The sequence below is a fragment of the Cnephaeus nilssonii genome, assembly GCF_951640355.1.
Source record: "Cnephaeus nilssonii genome assembly, chromosome: 14".
Classification (NCBI taxonomy): domain Eukaryota; kingdom Metazoa; phylum Chordata; class Mammalia; order Chiroptera; family Vespertilionidae; genus Cnephaeus; species Cnephaeus nilssonii.
The window spans coordinates 16307566-16332689 of record NC_137085.1 but is presented as its reverse complement, the minus strand read 5'-3'; the positions used below and the strand labels follow the sequence as shown (position 1 = coordinate 16332689).

General features: G+C 43.5%; 1 protein-coding gene across 1 annotated transcript; it reads right to left on the bottom strand.

Moving 5' to 3' along the window:
* Positions 1 to 7076: 7076 nt before the first annotated feature.
* Positions 7077 to 8063, bottom strand: LOC307111135 (olfactory receptor 1J4-like; the record flags this gene model as incomplete). Its single annotated transcript, XM_079790819.1, has 1 exon — positions 7077 to 8063. One exon carries the CDS (start codon positions 8061 to 8063, stop codon positions 7077 to 7079), a length of 987 nt encoding a protein of 328 aa, XP_079646945.1.
* Between the last annotated feature and the right edge of the window lie 17061 nt (positions 8064 to 25124).

Genomic DNA, 25124 nt, shown 5'->3' with positions numbered 1-25124 from the left:
TATGCTTTTAACCATTACACATGGAAACTTCCCTTCTCTTGCTTAGGGGAGCCACGCACAATGTATTACTTTGGAGCTCTGAGGACTCAAAGTTGTCCAAAATTCTGAAACCTCTTACTAGATAATTTTATTCCTTTATATTTATATATCTTCCAACTGACAATAAATCTTCAAATATATTAACTTTATATACACAATAACTTTTACTGAGAACCTCAGTACCATTCACAAAACAAGTGAAATTCTTTCCATTTTATAAATGTGGAAACTAAGACCAAAAGTTTAAGTAACTTTCCCAAGGTCTCTCTGCTATTTGATGGTGATTCTGTCCAATAGCCTCATACAGCATGATGTCCTGACATATTTTTTTTCCTGGGATATTTCATAAAAGTAAAGAAGAGGTTGCAAAAACTCAAAGACTCAGATACATGGAAATAAGAGCAGATTTGTTTCAAGAAACCAGGAGTTGCTTAGAGTGGGACTATCTCAGCTAATGGTGCCCCAGAAGGAGGACAGGTAAGGACATACGTGATTTCTGACACCCATAAATGCACGCGCGCGCGCACAGACACACACACACACACACACACACACACACACACACACACACACACTGCTGATGTGAGGATTCTAGTCACCTCTGACCAAGTTCCCATCCTAAGGGAAGAATAGCCAATATGTGGTTCCGCTCAAAAACACTTGTCTACATGCATACAAATCATAAGTAACACACTCAGTGAGACATATACAACACACAATGGATCACTCACTCAAAACCATACTAACACAACCTGACTCAGGACTCATCTCATAAACACTCAACTCACTGCATATACATAGCTTAAGCACTGTACACACATCACCAAAAGCACACAAGACCACAACAACTAGAAAATGTCACAAGAGTTTGGCCGGTATTGCTCAGTGGTTGAGCATTGACCTATGAACCAGAAGGTCACGGCTCTATTCTCAGTCAGGGCACATGCTAGGGTTGTGGGCTCGATACCCAGTGGGGGGCGTACAGGAGACAGCTGATCAGTGATTCTCTCTCATCATTTGTTTCTATGTCTCTCTCCCTTTCCCTTCCTCTCTGAAATCAATAAGAAATATATGTATTTTTTAAATCTCACCAGAAACACTCACCACAACACATATGCACACCCAGCCACACACTCACTACAACAAGTAGCACACACCCTCCTATGACTGAGAGGCTGGCTTCCACCCTTCTGGCCTTCCTCTTCCAGGGGACGGGAGCCTACTTGGTGCAGTTATGCCTGTTCAATCACAGGCAGTCATTAAATCAGCAGAAACATCCCATGCACCTGATCACATACACATGGTCACATACACACAGAGAAAACCAAACAATATACCTTCCAGCCCTCACACATGAATGTGTCACCCGCAAACACAGCTCCCATGTGTACCAGTATACACTGCTGCGGAGCAGAGGTCTCTCTCTGAGCTGACTTTGGTTCCTGGTGAGGTCGGGCATCTTCTTGTCCTATAGCAGAAGCAACAGTCTCACTCTTGAATGCTTGGCTGTGATGCTAGTGTTTTTGATGACAGGCATTAATGAGGAGTCCCTAATCAAACACCAGGAGGCTGATAACTTGTTCTACATGCATTAAAACCAGGCTGTGAGTCAGTTATATAGCACACTCATACACACAAATACACACATGCAACTATTAAATAGCATGTACACAACCATATACAATACATGCATACATACACAGCCATGCACATAGAGTCTCACACATGAACCCACTAGCACACAGGCAGATTCATAGCCAAGTGCAGATTTCCAGCTCCTCTCACCTGGGCTTGTCATTGGTGAGTTCAGACAACTTCTGCTCCAGATCATCGCCCATCTCCTCAGGTTTTCTTCAGGAGCCCTAACATCCAGACACACAGAAGCAATATCTGGGGCCTTGGCACTTCCACAGACTTACATTTTCCTTAACCAGCTCCAGAGAAATGAGTCCAAAGATAACACTTAACTGCTAATGAGAGACTGCAACCAAGTCCCCAAGCTGTGGCTAATTTCTGACTGCCCTTTGGGAGCTGTGTGTCCAAGAGCCAGAGAACTGGAGTCCTGGGGGACAGTGTCCCTGATTCCAGTCATGCCCTGGTCTTCTTTGTCCTTGGGCATTGCTCCAGCTAGGAAAAACTTTTTTTAACTTTTTATTTTGAAATGATTTCAAAGATATGTAAAAATTGTGAAAATGATATCAAGAATTCTTGGATAGGCTTCTGCCAGATTCCCTAATGGTTTACATTTTTCATATATATATATATATATATATATATATATATATATATATATATACACACACACACACACACACACACACACACACACACACACACTGAGTGGCCAGATTATTATGATCTCTGAATGTATAATAATCTGGCCACTCAGTGTATATCCTATATAATAAAAGGCTAATATGCAAATTGTCCCCTCGACCAGGAGTTCAACCAGCAGGCCGGCCAACCGCCCATGTCCCCTCCCCTCCCCCTGGCCAGGCTGGCCGGACCCCACCCATGCACGAATTCATGCATTGGGCCTCTAATATATACAGTATATATATACACTGAGTAGCCAGATTATTATGCGTTCAGAGATCATAATAATCTGGCCACTCTGTGTGTGTATGTGTGTGTATGTGTGTGTGTGTGTGTGTGTGTGTGTGTGTGTGTGTGTGTGTGTTCGTGCGCACGCATGCGCGCGCTTCGGACTTTGATTTTCAGCATATATACCACAGTGCATATTATTAGAAGGCTTATGATATTAATTTTTCTAATTACTAGTGTTTTTATCCTTGATCAATTGGCTAAGGTGGTATCTGCCAGGTTCTGTACCATATATTACCATTTTTTAAAGATACTCTTTTAAGTTTGTAATTACTAGGTACCATTTGGTAGTTATTTTGATACTATAAACATAACATTTTTCTTATTAAAATCTCACCCACTATATTTCACATCTACTCCTGATGCTTATATGGCAAATATGGTGGCATACTGGTGATTTTTCTAATTCTATAATTTTTTCTTTATTAGTTGTATTCTTTTCTTTTTATGAAAAAAAATTTAATGTTGACATTATTGCAAATTCCCACTTGTCTCCCTCTTTGCCCACTTCTATTATCCTCTCCTCCCCCGCTTTTTGCCTTCATTACACTATTGTACATGTCCATGAGGTATGTAAATGTGTTCTTTAGCTAATACTTCTTTATCTAGTCACCCTAAGCCTTCTCCCCTCTAGTTTCTGCCTTTCTGTTGTATGTATCCATGCTTGATGACAGGCATTAATGAGGAGTCCCTAATCAAACACCAGGAGGCTGATAACTTGTTCTACATGTTATATATAACCTATAAATTGCAATCTATTTATACATTTTGTTCATCAGTTTATTTCTTCATTAGATTCCACATATTAGTGAGATCATGTGATATTCATCTTTCTCTGACTTGCTAATTTTGTTTAGCATAATACTCTCCAGGTCCATCTATGCTGTTACAAAGGGTAAGAGTTCCTTCTTTTATACAGCCATGTAGTATTCCATTGTGTAAATGTACCACAGCTTTTTTATCCACTCATCTGCTGATGGGCACGTGGGCTGTTTTCAGTTCTTAACAAATATAAGTGGTGTTGTCTTGAAAATAGGGGTGCATATATTCTTTCTGATTGGTGTTTTGGGATTCTTAGGATATACTTCCAGAAGAGGGATCACTGGGTCGAAAGGCAGTTCCATTTTTAATTTTTTGAGGAAACTCCACACTGTTTTCAACAGTGGCTGTACCAGTCTGCATTCCCAGCAGCAGTGCCCTGGGGTTTCCTTGTCTCCACATCCTTGCCAGCAGTTGTTTTTTGTTGATTTATTGATATGAATCATTCTGGCAGGTGTATGTTGATATTCATTTATAAGAAGGAACTTTTCCTTATTTCATACTCATTTCCTTATTCATTTATATCATTACGGATACATGGATTATTATTCTCTGAGTTATAATTCATTATTAATCTTACTTATTTTGAAGCTTTCGGTGTCTTGATTGCTTACAAGGATTCTAAATGATGTCAGAGATGCCAACTAGAAAATATGTATAAAAGCAACACCAGGAAAAAACCTAGAAACTAAGAAACTAAAGGAAAGTTTACCCACAGGAGGTGGGTCAGGAGTAGGGCCGAAAGAATAGGGAAAGGGAACATTATAGGTGTTCATATATAACCTATAAATTGCAATCTATTTATACATTTTAAAACCCATGAGTTCGAATTGATATCTCCAATTCTAGTTTGACACCATAGAGACCTTTCCAGCCTCTCCTTTTCCATGTACAGAGCTCCTTTCCCTGAGAGTGAGAGCCACTCTCTTTTCCTCCGTGTTTATTTAATTGTCGAGCCTTTGGATATATGGGGAGCTGTTTCAGAATCTTGAACACATACCACAGTTAATGGCACTCTACAGCTTAAAACTTTGTTTAGGGGTGTGTTTTTTTAGTTATGAGACTAAATTCTGACAAAATATAGACAAAATTTTCATTTTAAGAATTGCTTAGGTTACTTATTTTATTTTCCCCTTAAGAGTAATTATGATGTTAATTCAAAATATAATTTAGATTCATTTGTATTGTTTTAATATATTTTTGCTTTATTCACCACCTCTCCTATTTATTTTTTTTAGTGGCAAAATACAGCATAGTCAAAACTATACAAATAATTCTACTCATATTCCTGTCTCTTCTACTCCACCACCTATAGGTAAACAAAGATTGTAAGTGATCTCAGAGAAGCCAACTGGAGAATACATATCAGTTTCTGATTAATTCTTCCTGTGCTTCTTTCCGTTCAGATGGGCAGACACATGTATATTTCATTCCCCTTCATTTTTACATAAAAAGAAGCATGCTATAAATGTTCTTTTATAAGTTGCTTTTTTCATTTATATCCTAGTATTTCTCCATGTTGGTTCATAGATATCTTTGTTCTTATTTTTCTCACAGTTGAAAAATATTCAGTTGATGTTTTATAGAGTTTTTTTACGAGTCATAAAATGAGATTGATGATATGTGTCCTAAATGCCACTGAATCGCATACCTCAAATGGCTAAAAAGAAAGTAAGAAGTGATCTCTGCATACAGCACAGAAAAGAATAATAAAACAATAATAATGATGTATGATTAATAAGGTAATAGAGGGATAATTGAATTTAAAATATGTATTTAATTAAAGTGGGAGATGACAAGAGAGAATATATGTAAAACAGATGTATCAAATAAAAAGCAATAATATGGAAAATATAAATTCAAATGTATTATGATTACATTAGATGAAAATAGACAAAATTCTCCAAAAATATAATTGTTGCTTTGCATAAAATGAGCAAAATCCAGCATTACATTTTTAACAATGCACACCTCACAGAAGATAAAAGAAAAGTTTAAAATGATAGAAAAGAAATACCATTTAATCATTCACCATGAGAAAGCTGCATCTTGACCAGCTATACTATACTAGTACCTATATCTCTACCTATATCTATATCTGTATATTTATCTATAGGTATAGATATAAAGTATCTATACTACTATCAGAAATAAATGAGGTATTAAGATAGGAGCTATTACTAGAAAAGTTTTCCTAATTATAAACGAAAGTGGTATGATCTTAAGTGCATTTTTTAAAAGTCTCTTTCTCTCATTTTCTAACAGCCTGGCTTTGTAGTACATAACAATTTTCATACTGTAATTATTCTTATCATGGCTGATTGCAGTCAGATAAAATGATGTCAATGATTGTGAGTTAGGAAGAGATGCACAACAAGCAGCTTGAAGCCAACAAAAGCCAGCATAAAAAAAATCAGGTTATGCCCTAATTTTTTTGGGTTCAGTAGATAGAGCATTGGCCTGTGGACTGAAGGGTCCCAGGTTCAATTCCGGTCAAGGGCATGTACCTTGGTTGTGGGTACATCCCCAGTGGCGGGGGGTGCAGGAGGCAGCTGATCGATGTTTCTAACTCTCTATCCCACTCCCTTCTTCTCTGTAAAAAAAATCAATAAAATATACTTTTAAAAAATCAGGTTATAAAAAAGAAAGAGCACCAGGAGAAAATGATGATGATAAATAAGTGGCTCTTCAATAACATAAAAATTTTAAAAATGCATTAGCAAAAAATGACATATCACAATACAGAAAGAGACAAAAGCACAATTATGATTGTGCAACATGTTTTGCATAGCATTTTGCATATCCTATATAATAAAAGCCCAGAGACTGAATGGCAAAACAACCAGAATGACTGGTTGACCAGTTGCTATGACGCATACTGACCACCAGGGGGAAGACACTCAATGCAGGAGCTTTGGATATATGGGGACAGTGAAAAATGATAAAATACTTCCAAAGTGTGACATCTTCCAAATGTCAGAGAAGGCCAAGTGGCTGAGGTGGTCAGTGCGCTGACCGGAGTAGGAGCAGCTGTGCTGCGCTCTGGTGGTCAGTGCTCCCACAGCAGGAGCAGCTGCTCAGAGGGCGGGTCCACAGCCACTTGGCTGACCAGGATGAGCAGTGCTCCCACAGTGACCGATCTCCACAGGCCACACTCCCCACCAGTGCATGAATCTGTGCACAGGGCCTGTAGTCTCTATATAAAAGCCTAAGTGACCATTATGACCGGACGATCAGCTGGTAGCTATGATGCTCACTGCAGAAGCTGCCCCCTGGTGGTCAGTGCACTCCCACAGCCAACCTCCCATGGCTGGCCAACCTCCCACGGTCCCTCACCCCAGCCAGCTAGCCCCCATCAGGATTGGGTGAGATGGCCCCAATTAGCCCTGATTGCCAGTCAGGCTGAGGGGCCCCACCTGTGCATGAATTCGTGCACCGGGCCTCTAGTATGTGATAAGAGATGATGTACAAGCAAAGACTATCAATTAGGAATAAAAAAATTACTAACAATTCTAGAAGCAAATGTGACCTAGTGCACATATAACAACAATTATACATGACAAGAAATGGGTATTCTATGAAAGTTATATGGAGGTGTTGACCATACAGTAATTTTAGGAGATATATATCCCTGTGCTCCTGACTACAACCAGAGGATTTAGTGATTGCATCTTAAAGAACTTAACCCTATTGACACACATCTCTAAGGCCTGTTTTATATCTCTGTTCCTCAGGCTGTAGATGAAGGGGTTCAGCATGGGGGTAACTACCGTATACATGACTGAAGCAATTATGTCTTTGGAACCCCATGATGAGGAAAGAAAGTAAACACCAGCAAGTGTCCCATAGTATAAAGATACCACAGAGAGATGGGAGCCACAGGTAGAAAAGGCTTTAAAGAGTCTCTTAGTGGAGGGCACCCTCAGGATGATGGTCCCTATATGGATATATGAGCCCACAATAATACCAAAAGGCAGAAAGAAAAGCATTCCACCTTCAGTGAATATGACCAGCTTATTGAGGGAGGTGTCTGGACAGCTCAGCTTCAGAAGTGCAGCGAGGTCACAGAAGAAGTGGGTGATGGTATGGTCTGCACAGAAGGACAGTTGGGCCAATAGGAAGGTGTGCAACAGGGCACTGCCACAGGAGAGAATCCAGGAGCCAGCCACCAGCAGCACACACAGCCCCTCCCTCATGATGGTGGTGTAGTGCAGAGGGTGACAGATGGCCACATACCTGTCATATGCCATCACAGCCAGAAGAAAGTTGTCAATACCAGCAAAATGTATGAAAAAATACAACTGAGAAATGCATCCCACATAGGAGATGGATTGTTGCTGAGTCTGCATGTTCATGAGCATCTTAGGCACAGTGACAGAGGAAAGAGAAATGTCAGAGAAGGCCAAGTGGCTGAGGAAGAAGTACATGGGCGTGTGCAGGCGGGAGTCCAGCCTGATGAGCAGGATGATGAGCAGGTTGCCCAGCACCGTGGTCAGGTACATGCCCAGGAACAGGGTGAAGAACACGCCCTGCTGCCCTGGCGGGATGGGGAGCCCCAGGAGGAGGAACTGGGACACGCTGCTCTGGTTCTCAGGCCTCATGCTGCTCTTCTGTCTGCTGGGGATGAAAGGACAGTGAAAAATGATAAATACTTCCAAAGTGTGATTGTGGCCACCACTGTAGGGTCTTCTACTTTCTCCTGGAGAAAAAACTATCCTTGCATGCACATAATCAGCTAAAGCTACCATAGCAAGCAACACACCCTCAATGCCCAACATTGTTTTTTTCAAGTGAAACTAGAACAAATTCATTCTTCTTAATTTTTTAATTAGACAGGTTACTGGCACTGTGCTACTAATTGGAAATGCATGAATAAATGGGACACATAGGACCTCTTCCCGCAGCCCCCTGACCCTCTGGGTACCCCTGACACAGGACTGAGTAAACGTGAAGCTCTGCAGCCAGATTTCTTGCGCTGAAAGTCTGGCCCCACCACTTTCTGGGTGGATGAGTTGAGGGGGTGATTGTCTTTGCCTCATGTTGTGCCACTGTAGGTGGTGATACCAATGTCACACATTCCTAGAGGATTCCAATTCAAGACACATTAATATCTAGGAACAGTGTCTTGTATAAAATAAACACAAAATTTTACCCATTATTTTTATCTGAGCTCTCAACTTCTCAAGAGGCATTTCGGAGCTCATATCCTGTCATTGGGTAAATCTTCTGGTGAAACAAGTCTAAATGCACATCCATCTTTTTGCCAAGAAATAAACTTACCTCAGTGCATCTATCTCCATCTGCCAAGCTGGCTCAGAAGTGAGGATCCACAGGGAGGAAACACCTGAGATCTGAGATGAGATCTGGCATGTGAGAACTGGGGACCCTGAAGGATGGGAAGTATCTTTTAGGATTCACAGTTACCTGATTGACCATCACTATTTCTAGTACTGATCTTCACATTTATAATAATTGACATTTAGTGAACACTCTGTCAAACCAGTACATTTTTGCATTATTGCCTTATTAAATTTTAAATAGTCCCAAAAGGTAGCTGTTATAAAACTTTATTATATACATACTCAGAAGGAGCGAGTGAGAACTATCATCACACAGTTAGTAACTGCTATAGTCTCAATTCCCTCATGTTTCTTAGATTTATTGGAATCTCTGCTCCTATAACCCTGCTGTTTATCCCTCTCTTTAATTAGACAAAAGAGCCAGGACCTTAAGAAATATAGTCTCAGGACTTGAGGGAGTCTTTCTGCTCAGACAGCAGTCATATTCCTATAGCCCAGTAGTTTGCAAATGATTTTCATGTACTTCCGTTTTCATTCCATTCACCAATGTTTGTTGTGTCTGGGAAGTAGGGAAGACAGTGAGTTTTGTTCCATTACTTACTAACAGGAGTAGTGAGGTGGCTTACACAATTTCACATAGATACTGCCCAGCAGGCCTGGTCTCAAAGGTAGATTTCCTGATCATCTTTTCACTAGGAAGATAATTCACCCATTTCTTCCTGTGGGAGGTAGAAAGGTTAAGCTAAAGTTGAATGTGAAAATGCCAATAATTTTGGGAGAGGAACTTGGCATTTAACATTGTTTGTGGGTTTCTGACTAAGTAAGTAATCCCAGTAAGTAACTAGGATCTCAAACATCTCCTGGAAGAGACCCATTTTGAGGGAAGGGAACAATACAGAAATGGTACCTTGATCCTGTCAGCACCATGAGTAAAAGAGATGGCTGGGAGACAGTAATAGGGAGGAGAAGAGGCTGCCTGGAGGTCGGGAGGAGTCTTTGGTTGGACTAATTTTCCTGTCAGTGTACCAGGTATTGTCCTCTAGCATTCAGGAACTGGAGAGTCAGGTGTCATGGCCTCTACAGGCTACAAATTACTAAGTGCTTACAATGTGCTAGAACTTAAGCACCTTACAGACAAGATTCCACAGTGATTGTCATTATTCCTATTTGTCAGTGGAGGCTGCTGAGCATGTACGACCACAGAGCTATTAAGTGGGAAAAAGACAAAGAGTTGAGTGTAGACATATGTGACCTCAGATATGAGCATTTAGTTTCTAAACTATGTAACAAAGTTGAAGAAGTTCAAAAATATTGGGGTTCCAGGGATGCTCCTGTATTATTCAAATCACTAAAAAATGGCCCCCAACGGATCTTCAAAATGGGCTTTTTTTTTTTTAAGCTGCCTGTGTGGGTTCTAATCTGTAGCTATGGTGAGTCCAAATGTATGAAAGTAGGATGGGTTTTTTTGTTTGTTTATTTGTTTTGGCCTTTTTCAGTATCTTGGTGTTAAGTCTCCATCCTACAAATCTTCTGTGTGAAGGAAGTCAAGGTGTGCATTTGTTACACACAAGAGCACTCACACACTATCACAGCCACAGCCTTGCCAAAGGGAGACTAACAGACTTCCCTGGCTTACACTCAAGCTAAGTAAATACAGCCAGAGTGTGAGTCAAGTCACACAAATCCATGCAAAATTCACACAAAATACACTCACACGTGTGCAACACAGCTGCACACACATAACTATCAAGCATCCACCACCACACACATGGCAGTCACACACTCAAATCACAAGTGATGCACAAGGTCTTCCATACAGAACACAGGCAACAAAACACAAGTAAAATAAGGTACACATCCGCCTTCTCTGACTTACACATGTCCTCGGTGGAGGCATTCAATGTGTGAGTCAGTGACACACACACACAAAGTCATACAACACACACACACACACACACACACACACACACACACACACACAAAACTATGGAGATTTCTGAGTCCCTTCTAATCTATACCAGGGCTATGAGTTCTGATACCTTGTGCTTTGTGCTGTTTTCCAAATCCTCAGTTTCTGTGCAGGAGACTCAGGCTTAAAGGAAAGGGAACAAACCTTTGTGAGCCCTAGGACCTTTACAGACTCTCATGTCTGTTCAGCAGCTTCAAAACAACAGGCAGAATCTCCCCTGTTAGTAGCAGAAAGAGACCTCAGAGGGAGACAGCCCCAAGTCCCTGAGTAGAGCAGCATCAGTTGGGATAACTGCCCAACTTCCTCCAGGCCCCTTGGGAAGGAACATGTTTAGGGGCCAGAGGAGCTGAGCTGTACCTGGAGTCCCAGGAGAAAGTGTTCTTAATGTCACTGATACCTCAGGCCTCCGGTCAAGTCTCTGGATGGGAAGCAGGAGGTTCCCAGTTGCCCATGGCCTCTGCATCACAATTTCAGCTTCTCCGCACAGCAATGTATGGCCCGGGCAGTGTACGGGCTTCAGCAAGCTGGCAAAACACTACACAGACCTCTGTTCTAACACAAAGCCCCTTCAAATGTACTGGTCTCCCCATCCTCTGTGGGGTCTATAGGGTAGGGTCTGTGCCTTGTTCAGGGGCAATGGGATTGAGTCTAAAGGCTCTGGGGAAAAGACTCTGGGCTCTGTTCCCTTACTAAGAGAGCATGTCTGAGAGATTTATCAAAGATCTCTGAGACCTGGGTCCTTCAAGTAGGAATAATAATACTATTCTTCAGGTGAGTTTGAGGGATGATTAAATGAGCACATAATGGAAGGGTAATAAATGTTTAGAATTACCGTCAATGTCTGTGTAACACTAAGTATCAGCTATGGCTGAAATAGGCACTTGGTAATGTTGAATGATTCATTTGTTCATTCATTGACACATTCTCTTAAATAATTACTAAGGTTCTCACAAAAGTAAATATACTCTGGAGACACAGCAGTGAATAAAACAAACAGAAATTCCTCTTGGAGAGCACACATTCAAGCAGGGGGAGCAGAAAACAAATTTTAATTAAAAATATGGTCGGTAAATGGTAAAAAGTGCTGGGGTACAACAAAAATCAGGGTTGCAACTAGGAACAATCTCAAATGTCCATCAACAGATGAATGGGCAAAAAGCTGTGGTACATCTAAACAATGGAATACTACTTGCCAATAAAAAGCATGATCTAATGAGCTCAAAGAATGTACCATGTATTGGTACATATAAAACATAGATGAATCTCAAAATGCTTATGCTGAGTGAAAGAAGGCAGCAATAAAAGAATATATTCTGTATGATCCCATTTAGATAAACTTCTAGAAGGTGCAAACTAGTTGATGTGACAGAACCAGATCAGTGGTTCCCCTGGGGGACAGAGGTGAGGAGCAAAGAGGGAACAGGAGGTAAACTTGGGGAAACTTCCTGGTCCTGACAGCTTGTAGTGATAGCTTAATGGGTGTATACATATGTCAAAACTATCCAAATTGTATACTTTAAATATATTAAATTTATTATATGTCACTTAAACCTCAAAAAATCTTGGTGTTTTTATTTTTATTTTTAAATGTATTTTTATTTAGTTGAAAGCATTACAGAAGTCCCCTTTGTATTTTTTTACATTGACCCCCTCCATCCCACAACCCCCCTTCCAGGCCTTCACTACACTATTGTCTGTGTCCATGGGCTATGCATATATACATATAAGGTCCCATATACTTCCAATCCCCGCTCCCCCGCCTTCCCTCTAAGATTCGTCAGTTTGTTCCATGCTTCTATGTCTCTGGATCTATTTTGTTCATCAGTTTATCTTGTTCATTAGATTCCACATATGAGTGAGATCATGTGATACTTCTTTTTCTCAATTTTTAAATAAAAAAATTAAATTATATTTTACATACAATATTGTTTTGTATTAGTTTCACATGTATAGCATAGTGGTTAGACAATCATGTACTTTCCAAAGTGTTAATCCTGATATTTTCAGTACCTAATGGGCAACACACAGTTATTACAATATTATTGACTATATTTCTTATGCTGTAATTTATATCTTCACGACTATTTTGTAACTTCTTTTTATTTTTTAAAATTTATCCTTATTGTTGAAAGTATTACAGATGTTCTCTTTTTCCCCATTGGCCCCCCTCCACCCCGCTGCCACCCCATCCCCATGCCTTCACTGCACTATTGTCTGTGTCCATGGTTATGCATATATGCATATTAGTTCTTTGGTAAATCTCTCCCTGCCCCACCCCCTTCCCTCTGAAATACATCAGTCCGTTGCATGCTTCAATGTCTCTGGGTCCTTTTGTTCGTCACTTTATTTTGTTCATTAGATTCCACGTATAAGTAAGATCATGTGTTACTTGTCTTTCTCTGACTGGCATAACACTCTCCAAGTCCCACCATACTGTCTCAAAGGTTAAGAGACCCTTCTTTTTACAGCTGTATAGTATTCCATTCTGCAAATGCACCACTGTATTTTTTATCAATTTACATACTGATGGCCATTTGAGTTTTTCCAGATCTTAGCTATTGTAAATAATGCTGCTATGACTATGGGGATGCATATATTGTTTCTGCTTGGTGAAACAGAAGTGAGATCATGGGGTCAAATGACAGTTCCATTTTTTATTTTTTGAGGAAACTTTACACTGTTTTCCATAGTGGTTGTACCAGTCTACATTCCCACTAACAGTGTACTAGAGTTCCTTTTTCTCCACATCTTTTCCAGCACCTGCTGTTCATTGATTTATTGATGATGTCATGTTGGCAGGTGTGAGGTGACATCTCATAGTGGTTTTAATTTGCATATCTCAGATGATATTGAGCATTTTTTCATATGTCTATTGGCCATCTGTGTGTCCTCTTTGGAGAAATGTCTCTTCAGGTCCTTTGCCCATTTTTTAATTGGAATATTTGTCTTCCTGGTGTTGAGTTGTAGACATTATTTACATATTTGGGAAATTAACCCCTTATCAGATGTATTATTGACAAATATATTCTCCCATAGAGTGGGATACCTTTTCATTGATGTTGATGGTTTATTTTGCTGTGTAGAAGCATTATATTTTCATGTAGTCCCATTGTTTATTTTTTCCTTTATTTCCATTGCCCTAGGACATATATCAGCAAAAAAATTGCTAGGAGAGATGTGTCAGATTTTATTGCCTATGTTTTCTTCTAGGATTTTTATGTTTTGCTACTTACATTTAAGTCTTTTACCCATTTTGAGTTTATTCTTGTGTATGGTGTAAGTTGGTGATCTAGTTAATTTTTTTGCATGTATCCGTCCAATTTTCCTGACACCACTCAATGAAGAGATTATCTTTATCCATTTTATGCTCTTCCCTCCATTGTCAAGTAATAATTGACTAGAAAGCCATGGGTTGACTTCTGGGTTTTCTGTTCTGTTCCATATATTCTATATTTCTGTTCTTATGCCAATAACAGGCTGTTTTGATTACAGTGGCCTGGTAGTATAGTTTGATATCGAGTATTGTGATGCATCCAAATTTGTTCTTCTTTCTTAAGAATGCTGAGGTTCTTGGGGACATTTTGGTTCCATATAAATTTTTGGAATATTTGTCCTAGATTGCTTTGGGTCCTATGGACATTTTAATGATGTTAATTTTTCAGATCCATGAAAATGGTATATGCTCCCACTTATTTGTATCTTCCTCAATTTCTTTTGTTTTTCTTTTTTTCCCCTTTCTTTTTTTTTAAAAAAAAACCTTTATTGTTTAAAGTATTACATATGGCCCCTTTCCCCCCCATTGACCTATCCATACCGCCCCTGCATCCACACCCCACCACAGGCCTTCACCACTCTAATGTCTGTGCCCATACGTTATGCATACATTTTCATTGGTTGATCTTTTTCCACCCAACCCCACTCCCCTGCCTTCCCTCTGAGGTATGACAGTCTGTTCAATACTTCTGTGTCTCTGTATCTATTTTTGTTCAACAGTTTATATTGTTCATTATATTCTACAAATGAATGAGACCATGTGATATTTGTCTTTCTGTGACTGACTTATTTTGCTTAGCATAATGCTCTCCAGGTCTATCAATGCTGTTGCGAATGGTAAGAGTTTTTTCTTTTTTAGAGCTGTGTAGTATTCCATTGTGTAGATGTACCACAGTTTTCTAATCCACTCATCTGCTGATGGGCACTTAGGCTGTTTCCAAATCTTAGCTATTGTAAATTGTGCTGCTATGAACATAGGGGTGTATATATCCTTTCTGACTGGTGTTTCTGGTTTTTTGGGATATATTCCTAGAAGTGGGATTACTGGGTCAAATGGGAGTTCCATTTTTAATTTGTTGAGGAAACTCCATACTGTTCTCCACAGTGGCTGCACTAGTCTGCATTTCTACCAGCAGTGCAAGAGGGTTCCTTTTTCTCCGCATCCTCACCAACATTTGTCATTTATTGATGATAGCCATTCTAACAGGTGTGAGATGGTACCACATTGTCATTTTCATTTGCATCTCTCGGATGGTTAGTGACTTTGAGCATTTTTTCAAATGCCTTTTGGTTTTCTATATGTCCACTTTGAAGAAGTGTCTATTTAGGTCCTTTGCCCATTTTTTAATTTGGTTGTTTATCTTCCTTTTGTTAAATTATACGAATCCCCTATAATTCTGCAGATTAACCCCTTATCAGATGTATCATTGGCAAATATGTTCTCCCATGCAATGGGTTCTCTTATTTTGTTGATGGTTTCTTTTGCTGTGCAGAAACTTTTTATTTTGATGTTGTCCCATTTGTTTATTTCTTCTTAGATTCCATTGTCCTAGGAGATGTATCAGTAAACACATTGCTATGAGAGATATCTGAGATTTTGCTGCCTATTGTTTCTTCTAAGATTTTTATGGTTTCACATCTTACATTTAAGTCTTTTATCCATTTTGAGTTTATTTTTTGTGTATGGTGTAAGTTGGTGGTCTAATTTCATTATTTTGCATGTATCTGTTCAAATTTCCCAAAACCACTTACTGAAGAGACTGTTTTGACTCCATTGTATTCTCTTGCCTCCTTTGTTAGATATTAATTGACCATAATAGATTGGGTTGATTTCTGGATTCTCTGTTCTATTCCATTGTTCTATATGTCTGTTCTTGGGCCAGTAGCAAGCTTTTTGAGTACAGTGGCTTTGTAGTATAACTTGATATGTGGTATTTTTCTAGGAATATGTCCATTTCATCAGGGTTGCCCAGTTTGTTGGAATAGAATTGTTCATACTTTTTTTTTTTTTTACAATCCTTTATATTTCTGTGGGGTCAGTTGTTACTTCACCTGTTACATTTCTGATTTTGTTTATTTGAGTCCTCTCTCTTTGTTTCTTGATGAGTTTGGGTAAAGGTTTGTCAATCTTATTTATCTTTTCAAAGAACTAGCTCTTGTTTTATTGATCTTTTGTATTGTTTGTTTTTGTGTTGTGTTGTTGTTTTTTGTCGCTGTGTCATTTATTTCTATACTGATGTTTATTATTTCCTTCCTTCTACTTACTCTGGGCTCTTCTTGTTGCTCTCTTTTTAGTTCTTTAAGTTGAGAATCCTTGAAACCTTACTTTGAACGCTATATCTCATAAATTGCTTGCCTCAATTTCATTTAGCTCTTTTTCTGGAAATTCCTCCTGTGTGTGTATGTTTTTGTTTTTTCATTTGGGGCCTGTTTCTTTGTCTCCTCTCTTTGGTTGTTTATTTGTGCTTGTTTCTGTGTATTAGATAGAACTGTGATGATGCCCTCTTCATGGTGTGGCCTTATGTAGTAGGTATTTGTTGGGACCCAGTGGTGCAATTGCTTGATTTCCTGAGCTGAGTGCTCTAAAAAATATCTCTTGTGGGTTATGTGCACACCCTGTTGTAGGTGAGGCTTGTTTGCTGTTGGTTATTACAGTTAACCCTTCAGGCTCAGTGACTATAAGGATTAACCTCCATCACCTTGTATGAGACACTGTGCAGGGGCTACCCCCAGAGGTGGTGTGTTCCCAGCAGGATCTGTTGCATTGGGATACCCGTTTGGGTGTGCAGCTTATATTGCTAGTAGGGTTGAGCTCCTGTGTGGTCTGAGGCCCACCTTTGGTTGTGTTAGTTCTGGGACCACTTGGGAGCCATTCAGGTGCAGATCATTATCAGACATTGTGTGTAACAAGTCTTGAGCTAACGTTCTGTAGCTACCAAACTGATCACTGTTTGTGTCTGCATATACTGGACTTGTGTGTGGGTGAGAGGCCAATCTGTGTAAAGGGGGATCTTTTTCCTGGTTAGAGCTGGGGACCATTCTCTGATAGGACCAAGGCTCCCTATGGTCTACCGACCCCCTGAAGTTGCCTGGTCTTCCTCCAGAGCCTTTCAAGGGAGACTGTAGGGTATACTCAGGCTAGCCAAAATAGGGCTTGTGTGGACCCTACTTTGGGATCATGCATGTGAGGGGAAAGTATTCTCTACTTCAAAGCCAAACCCAGAGTCTCCAACTCTAGCTCCCTCTAGCGGGACTCAATGCAGGTTCAGGTTGCATACAGACAGCCATCCCCTCACTAGAGCTTAGCCATCAAACCTAAGCTCAGGGGGATTGATCAAGAGTCTCTTCTTGGGGATAATGCTGGCCCACCCCACAGGAGGAGGATAAGAACTTTCTTCCCATTCAGGACAATAGTCTCCAATGGTTTCACACTTTGAATGTCCTCACTGTGAACCAGTCTCCCCTCTCCCACCCCTCCCAGCGGGAACGTCTGTGACTGGCAGGGGTGATCCAAACACTGTCCTTTTGGGGGTGTTGCCTGCAACCTTTAGGAGGGTTATGGGCACTTCTCCTTCTCAGGGAAAAGCAGGGTAAACTTGCAGGGGAGCTTGGATTTGCCTGCCCACAATGTAGCCACAGAGCACAGCATTTGCTTGTCTGTCTCCCAAACAGAAGCCTTTCCAAGAGACACAGGTGAAAATTCCAGGTCTGAACATATTCCTGGCACCACCATGCTGCCCAACCAATCAGGACAAAGCTGAAAAGCAGCCCTGTGTGGCTGTCTGATCTCTCCGCATTGGTGGTCTCAGCTCCATTTAGGCTCCAAACCCTGCAAATCAGGCCAAAATCCAGCTCCACTGAGCTTCAAACCTAGCAGGACAGGATGAAAATTCCAGAGGCCACTCCTCTGTCCTGCTGAATGCAACAAGATAAGGCCAATCAGCTCAACAGGTGGACTGAGGGGCATAGACTGTGTGCTGGAGGTAGAGGAGCCTGTTCCTCTTTCCCACTCCACAGTTTAGTCACTGCCTGGGTCTTCACCCAAAGGCTTTCAAGAAAATAGATGGCCCCTTAGTCATCTGGGTGTAGCCAGCAGACCCCTCCACATGGTCTGAGTATGGCTGTGTGGCCTCTCTAGCAGTCAGAATTGGTGTGAACTCCCGTCTGATAACAATAAGAGTGCAATTTCCCTGCAGTGATATGGTCCAAATCTCCCAGGTGAACAGAATCCCCAGCACCAGATGCTACTCAAGCTCCTCTTCCTGACTCTATTGCCCGGGGTTGAGGATCTCTGTGTGGTGTTGAGACCCCTCACTCCTAGAGGGAGTGACCTTCACAACTGCCATATTCTCAGCTTCTCAGCCGCAGTCCCACCTCTTTGAGGGGTTCTCTCTCTTGAGGTCTTTACCCTTCTTTCAAGTCCCTATGTGGCCTCTTTTATACTCCTTAGTTATAATTTTTCACATCAAGTGTCCTTCAATTGGTCTTTCAAGTTGATTTCCCTGCAATTTAGCTGCAAATCTGTTTTGGAGCTCGTAGCTAGTGGGCACAGATTCCAACTTCTCAGCAACCATCATGAAATCTCTAGTGTTTTTATTCTTAATCTGTGAGCTAAGGCGGTCTGCCGGGTTCTCTACAGAAAAGCCTTTATGTTAACCTTGTAATTAAGAATTCTCATTTGTAAGAAATTTGATATTATATGAAGATAACTTTTTTCTTTTATATACACACATATATATATATACATATATTATTGATTTCAGAGAAGAAGTGAGAGTGAGAAAGAGATAGAAATATCAATGATGAGAGAGAATTATTGACCAGCTGCCTCCTGCACACCTCACACTGGGGATCAAACCTGCAACCCAGGAATATGTCCTGACTGGGAATTAAACTTTGACTTCCAGTTTCATAGGTCAATGTTCAACCACTGAGCCACACCCACTGGGCTTCACTATTTTATTTTTAATTGAGATATATAGACAAAATACTGGGTTCAATACTTACTTCGGATACCTACTTTATTTTCCATTTTAGTCAAATTTTGGAATTAATTGGAAATGTACTTAGGTTCATTTGATTTGTTTCATTCAATTTTTCTTTATTAACCACTTTTAATATTTATGTTTTACTTGCAAAAGACAACATAGTTAAAACTACACAAATAATTCTACTTACCTTCTCATCTCTTCTGCCCCACCTCCTATAGGTTAACAATTTCATTAGTTTATTTATTTATTTATTTTAAAGCCAATAATACAATATTTTATTTTGCTTTAAGAAGTCATATGGTTTTTAAGGAACTTCAGAAAGGAAAAATGAAATTGTGTCAGAGTAGAAATATTAGTATTTGTATATATACACACACATGTATAATTACATACACACCACATATTCCTTTACCTATATCTTCATATTTTTAGTGTTTTATATTACTTCCTCTGGATTTGAATTACCTCTTGGCTTGATTTTAGAGAGGAAGGGAGAGAGAGAGAGAGAGAGAGAGAGAGAGAGAGAGAGAGAGAGAGAGAGAGAAACATCAATGATGAGAGGGAATCATCAATTGGCTGCCTCCTGTATGCCTCCTACTGGGGTTCGAGCCCCCAATCCAGGCATGTGCCATTGACCAGAATTGAACCTGGGACCCTTCAGTCTTCAGGCCAATGCTCTACTCACTGAGCCAAACCGGCTAGTGCTTCTTATTTATTATTCCTGTGCTTCTTTCTGCTCAAATCAGAGACACATGTATATTTTATTCCCCTTCACTTTTACATAAGAAGTAGCATGCTATAAATACTCTTACACATTGCTTTTTTTCATTTACCAGTATCTATATAACTATAACTATATCTATATCTATATCTATATCTATATCTATATCTATATCTATATCTATATCTATATCTATATCTATATATCTATATCTATCGATGTATATATAAAAGCCTAAGCAACTGTTATGACCAGAATGAGTCAACCAGTCACTATGACGCGCACTGAGCACCAGGAGGCAGACACTCAATGCCGGAGTTGCCCCCTGGTGGTCAGTGCGCTCTCACAGCCAACCTCCCATAGCTGGCCAACCTCCCATGGTCCTGGCCGGCCAACATTCCATGGTCCCTCCTCCAAGCCGGCCAGCCCTGATCAGCCCCAATTGGGCCGGCCGGCCAACCACCCATGGTCCCTCTCCCCTGTCCCCGCTGGCACCGATCTGGACTGGGCAAGATAGCTCCGATGGGCCCTGATAGCTGATCAGGCTGAGGGACCCCATCTATGCATGAATTTCTGCACCGGGCCCCTAGTATTCTAATATATCTCCACCGGGCCTCTATTATTCTAATATTTCTCCACATTGATTCATAGATATCTTTGTTCAGTTTTCCAATTTAAAAATACTCAGTTGATGTTTTATAGAGTTTTCTTTAATGGTCATAAAATGAGATATTGGTGATATGTGTCCTAAATGCCACTAAATTGTATATCTCAAATGGCTAAATAGAAAGTAAGAAGTGATGCCTACATACAGCTGAGTAAAGAATTATAAAATAATAATAATGTGTGATTAATAAGTTAATAGAGGGAAAATGGAATTGAATATATATATTTACTTAAAACAGAAGAAGACAAGAGGAATATATGTGAAACAGATGAATCAAATAGCAAATATAGTAATAAGGAAATATAAATTCAAATCCTATCTAATAAAAGAGTAATATGCAAATTGACTGTCACTCCAACACACAAGATGGCTGCCCCCATATGGTCAAAGATAGAAGCCCCCATGTGGACACAAGATGGCTGCCACAAGATGGCCAGCAGGGGAGGGCAGTGGTGGGTGATCAGGCCTGTAGGGGAGGGCAGTTGGGGGGGACCAGGCCAGCAGGGGAGGGCAGTTGGGGGTGATCAGGCCTTCAGGGGAGGGCAGTTTGGGGTAATCGGGCTGGCAGAGGAGGGAAGTTGGGGGCGACCAGGCCAGCAAGGGAGGGCAGTTGAGGGGGGACCATCCCTGCAAGAGAGGGCAGTTGGGGCGGGGGGACCAGGCCAGAGGGGAGGGCAGTTGTGGGTGACCAGGACAGCAGGGGAGGGCAGTTAGGGGTGACCAGGCCTGTATGGGAGGACAGTTGGGGGGACCAGGCCAGAGGGGAGGGCAGTTGTGGGTGACCAGGCCAGCAGGGGAGGGCAGTTAGGGGTGACCAGGCATGTAGGGGAGGGCAATTTGGGGGACCAGGCCTGAAGGCGAAGGCAGTTGGGGGTGACCAGGCTGGCAAGGGAGGGCAGTTAGGGGTGACGGGGCCAACAGGGGAGGGCAGTTGGGAGGGACAAGGCCTGTAGGGGAGGCAGTTGTGGGGGACAACTATAGGGGAGGGCAGTTGGGAGGGACCAGGCCTTCAGGGGAGGGCAGTTGGGGGCAACCAGGCCATCAGAGGAAGGCAGTTGGGAGTGACCAGGCCTGCAGGGGAGGGCAGTTGGGGATGACCAGGCCACCAGAAGAGGGCAGTTAGGGGGACCAGGCCTGCAGGGGAGAGAAGTTGGGGGGGACCAAGCCAGCAAGAGAGGGCAGTTAGGGGCAACCAGGCTGGCAATGGAGGGCAGTTAGGGGTGACAGGGCCACCAGGGGAGGGCAGTTGGGGGCGACCAGGCCTACAGGGGAGGACAGTTAGGGGTGACCAGGTCGGCAGGGGAGGGCAGATAGGGGCAATCGGGCCGGCAGTGGAGGGCAGTTGGGGGCAATCGGGCTGGCCAGGGAACAGAGCAGTTAGGCGTTGATCAGGCTCCTAGGGGTGTAGTTAAGGGGTGATAGGCTGGCAGGTAGAAGCAGTTAGGGGCAATAAGGCAGGCAGGCAGGCAGGCGAGCGGTTGGGAGCCAGCAGTCCTGGATTGTGAGAGGGATGTCCGACTGCCCGTTTAGGCCCAATCCCTCAAGGGGTCCCAGATTGGAGAGGGTGCAGGCTGGGCTGAGGGACACCTCCCCCCTCCCCCCATGCATTAATTTTGTGCACCGGGCCTCTAGTGTATTATAATTATACTAGAGGCCCGTTGCATGAAATTCATGCACAGGGGGTCCCTCAGCCCGACCTGTACCCTCTCCAATCCGAGAGCCCTCAGGGCATGTCCTGCTGACGGCTTAGGCCCGCTCCCTGTGGTTCTCTGCTCTCTGCAGGGCTTGCTTGCGTTGGGCAAGCAAGCCCTGCTGGGTGCTGCCTGCAGCTGCGCTTGTCTGCTCCCGGGTCACCACGGCAACAGCCAAGCAGGCCCTGCTGGGTGCTGCCTGCAGGCCCACTTGCCTGTTGTGGGTCACCAGCAGCTACCGCCAAGCAGGCCCTGCTATCTGCTGTCAAGCTGCGCCACTGGACCCACCCCCAGGCCCACCCTGAGGTTGCCTGTCCAGCCCTGCCTGGCTCCCCGGGCCCCACAACAGCTGCGGCCGCTGGGGTCTGGCCCTGCCTCCCTCTTTGGCCCTTGAAGCAGCCTTGGTGGCTGCTGACCAGGCCCTCCCCCAGTGCAGGTGCATGGAGGCGGGTCCAGGTGCGGCCCCCGCCCCAGAGAGACCCCTCAGTGTTCGCAGGTCGGAGCGGTGGCGGTGGTGGTGGCGCCCCCAGACCGGTGAACGCTGATGGACCGGGTCCAGGCACCCCCGCCACCGCCCCAGACCCGCGAACGCTGATGGGGGCGGGTCCGGGCGCCGCCACTGCCACCGCCGCCTCCAGAGAGACCCCTCAGCATTCGTGGGTTGGAGCGGTGGCGGCGGTGATGGTGCCCCCAGACCCGCGAACGCTGATGGGGGCGGTTCTGGGCGCCGCCACCGCCGCAGCCGCCGCCGCCGCTGCCCCTGCCCCCGGAGAGACCCCTCAGCGTTTGCGGGTCCGGGGGCACCACCACCGCTGCCACCGCTCGAACCCGCGAACGCTGAGGGGTCTCCCCTCAGCTGCGATGGATCCGGCCGTTGAGAGGTGCAGGGGGCGGGACTCGCCCCCTGAGCCTCTCAATGGCCAAATAGGCCACCCCGAGTCCCACCCCCCAGCCTCCCGCTGCCCAATCGTGGGCGTAGCAGAGTGATGGTTATTTGCATATTACTCTATTATTAGATAGGATTAGACTAGAGGCCTAATCCACGAAATTCGTGCAAGGGGTTCAGCCCTCGCAGCCCCCTGCAGCCCCAGTTTCATCCGAAAGGTTGTCCGGACGGTAATTCTGCTGTTTGGTCTAATTAGCATATTAGCTCTTTATTATATAGGACTAGAGGCCCGGTGCACGAAATTCGTGCACGGGGGTCCCTCAGCCCAACCTGCACCCTCTACAATCCAGGAGTTCTCAGAGGATAGATATCCTACTGATGGCTTAGGCCCACTCTCCATGGTTCTCTGCTCTCTGCGGGGCCTGGAGGTTTCCCTGCAGCCATGGAGATGAAGCCCCCATGCCCTGCTGTGGCTCTCTGCCTGCTGCCGCCATGTGCCATGTGAAGGAAGCCCCAATGCCCTGCAGTGTGCTCTGTCTGCCCGGCCTGGGGGCTTCCCAGACATGGACACACTAAGGAAACCCCCATGCCCTGTTGTCCAGGCTCTGTCTGCAGGACCTGGGGGTGTTCCCACTGCCACTGCCCACCAAGGAAGCCCCCAAGCCCTGCTGTCTGGGCTCTGTCTGCCATGTCTGGGGACTTCCCTGTCACTGCCCCACTAAGGAAGCCACCATGCCCGGCTTTGCAGGGCCTGGCGGCTTCCCGGCTGCCGAGATCAGGAAGCTGCCATGCCCTGCTCTGCTGGCACTGGAGTCTTCCCGCCTTAGCGACCATCGGGAAGATTCCAGGCCCTGCTCCTCCGCGGGCTCCTTGTGCGCAGGGCCTGGCGTCTTCCCGATCGCCGTGGCGACCAACGGGAAGACTCCAGGCCCTTCCCTCCGCTGGCTCCGTGTGCTCAGGGCCTGGCGTCTTCCCCATCACCACGGCGACAGGCCCTGCTCCTCCGCTGGCTCCCTGTGCACAGGGCCTGGCGTCTTCCTGATCGCAGTGGCGACCAACAGGAAGATGCCAGGCCCTGCCCTCCGCCGGCTCCATGTGCACCGCGGCGACAGGCCCTGCTCCTCCGCAGGCTCCGTGTGTGCAGGGCCTGGCATCTTCTAGATCACCGTGGCGACCATTGGGAAGACTCCAGGTCCTGCTCCTCTGCCGGCTTCGTATGTGCAGGGCCTGGCGGCTTCCCGCTGCAGCAGCACTAAGGAAGAAGCCATGCCCTGCTCTCAGTGCTCTGTTTGCTGGTGGGACAGGCCAGACACTCAGCAGCAGGGCTGAGGGGACTGGGCGCAGCCATCTTGTGGGTATGGGGGTGCCATTTTGTCGTGGAGTGATGCCTAATTTGCATATTACTCTATTATTAGATAGGATGTGCATAGGCAGTATATCCAGAAATATAATAATTGTTGTTTTACATAAAATGAACAATATCCAGAATTACATATTGAACAATGCACACCTCACAGATATAAGGACAAAGAGAAGTTTAAAGTAATGGAAAAGAAATATCATTTTTTTGCACTTAAATTTCTTTATTGATTGAAGTATTACATATTTGTCCTCATCCCCCTATTACCTTCCCAACCCACCCCCACTCATGCCCTCACCCCCCTGTTGTCTGTGTCCACTGGTTAGGCTTATATGCATGCATACAAGTCCTTTGGTTGATCTCTTCCCCTTACCCCACCCTCCACTACCTTCCCTCTGAGGTTTGACAGTCTGATCGATGTTTCCCAGTCTCTGGATCTGTTTTTGTTCATCAGTTTCTATTGATCATTATTTTCCATAGATGAGTGAGATCATGTGATATTTATCTTTCTCTGACTGGCTTATTTCACTTAGCATAATGCTCTCTAGTTCCATCCATGTTGTTGCAAATGGTAGGGATTTCTTTTTTAGAGCAGCATAGTATTCCATTGTGTAGATGTACCATGGTTTTTTAATCCACTCATCTGCTGACAGGCACTTAGGCTGTTTCCAAATCTTAGCTATGGTAAATTGTGCTGCTATGAACATAGGGGTACATATATCCTTTCTAATTGATGCTTCTAGCTTCTTGGGATATATTCCTAGAAGTGGTATTACTGGGTCAAATGGGAGTTCCATTTTTAGT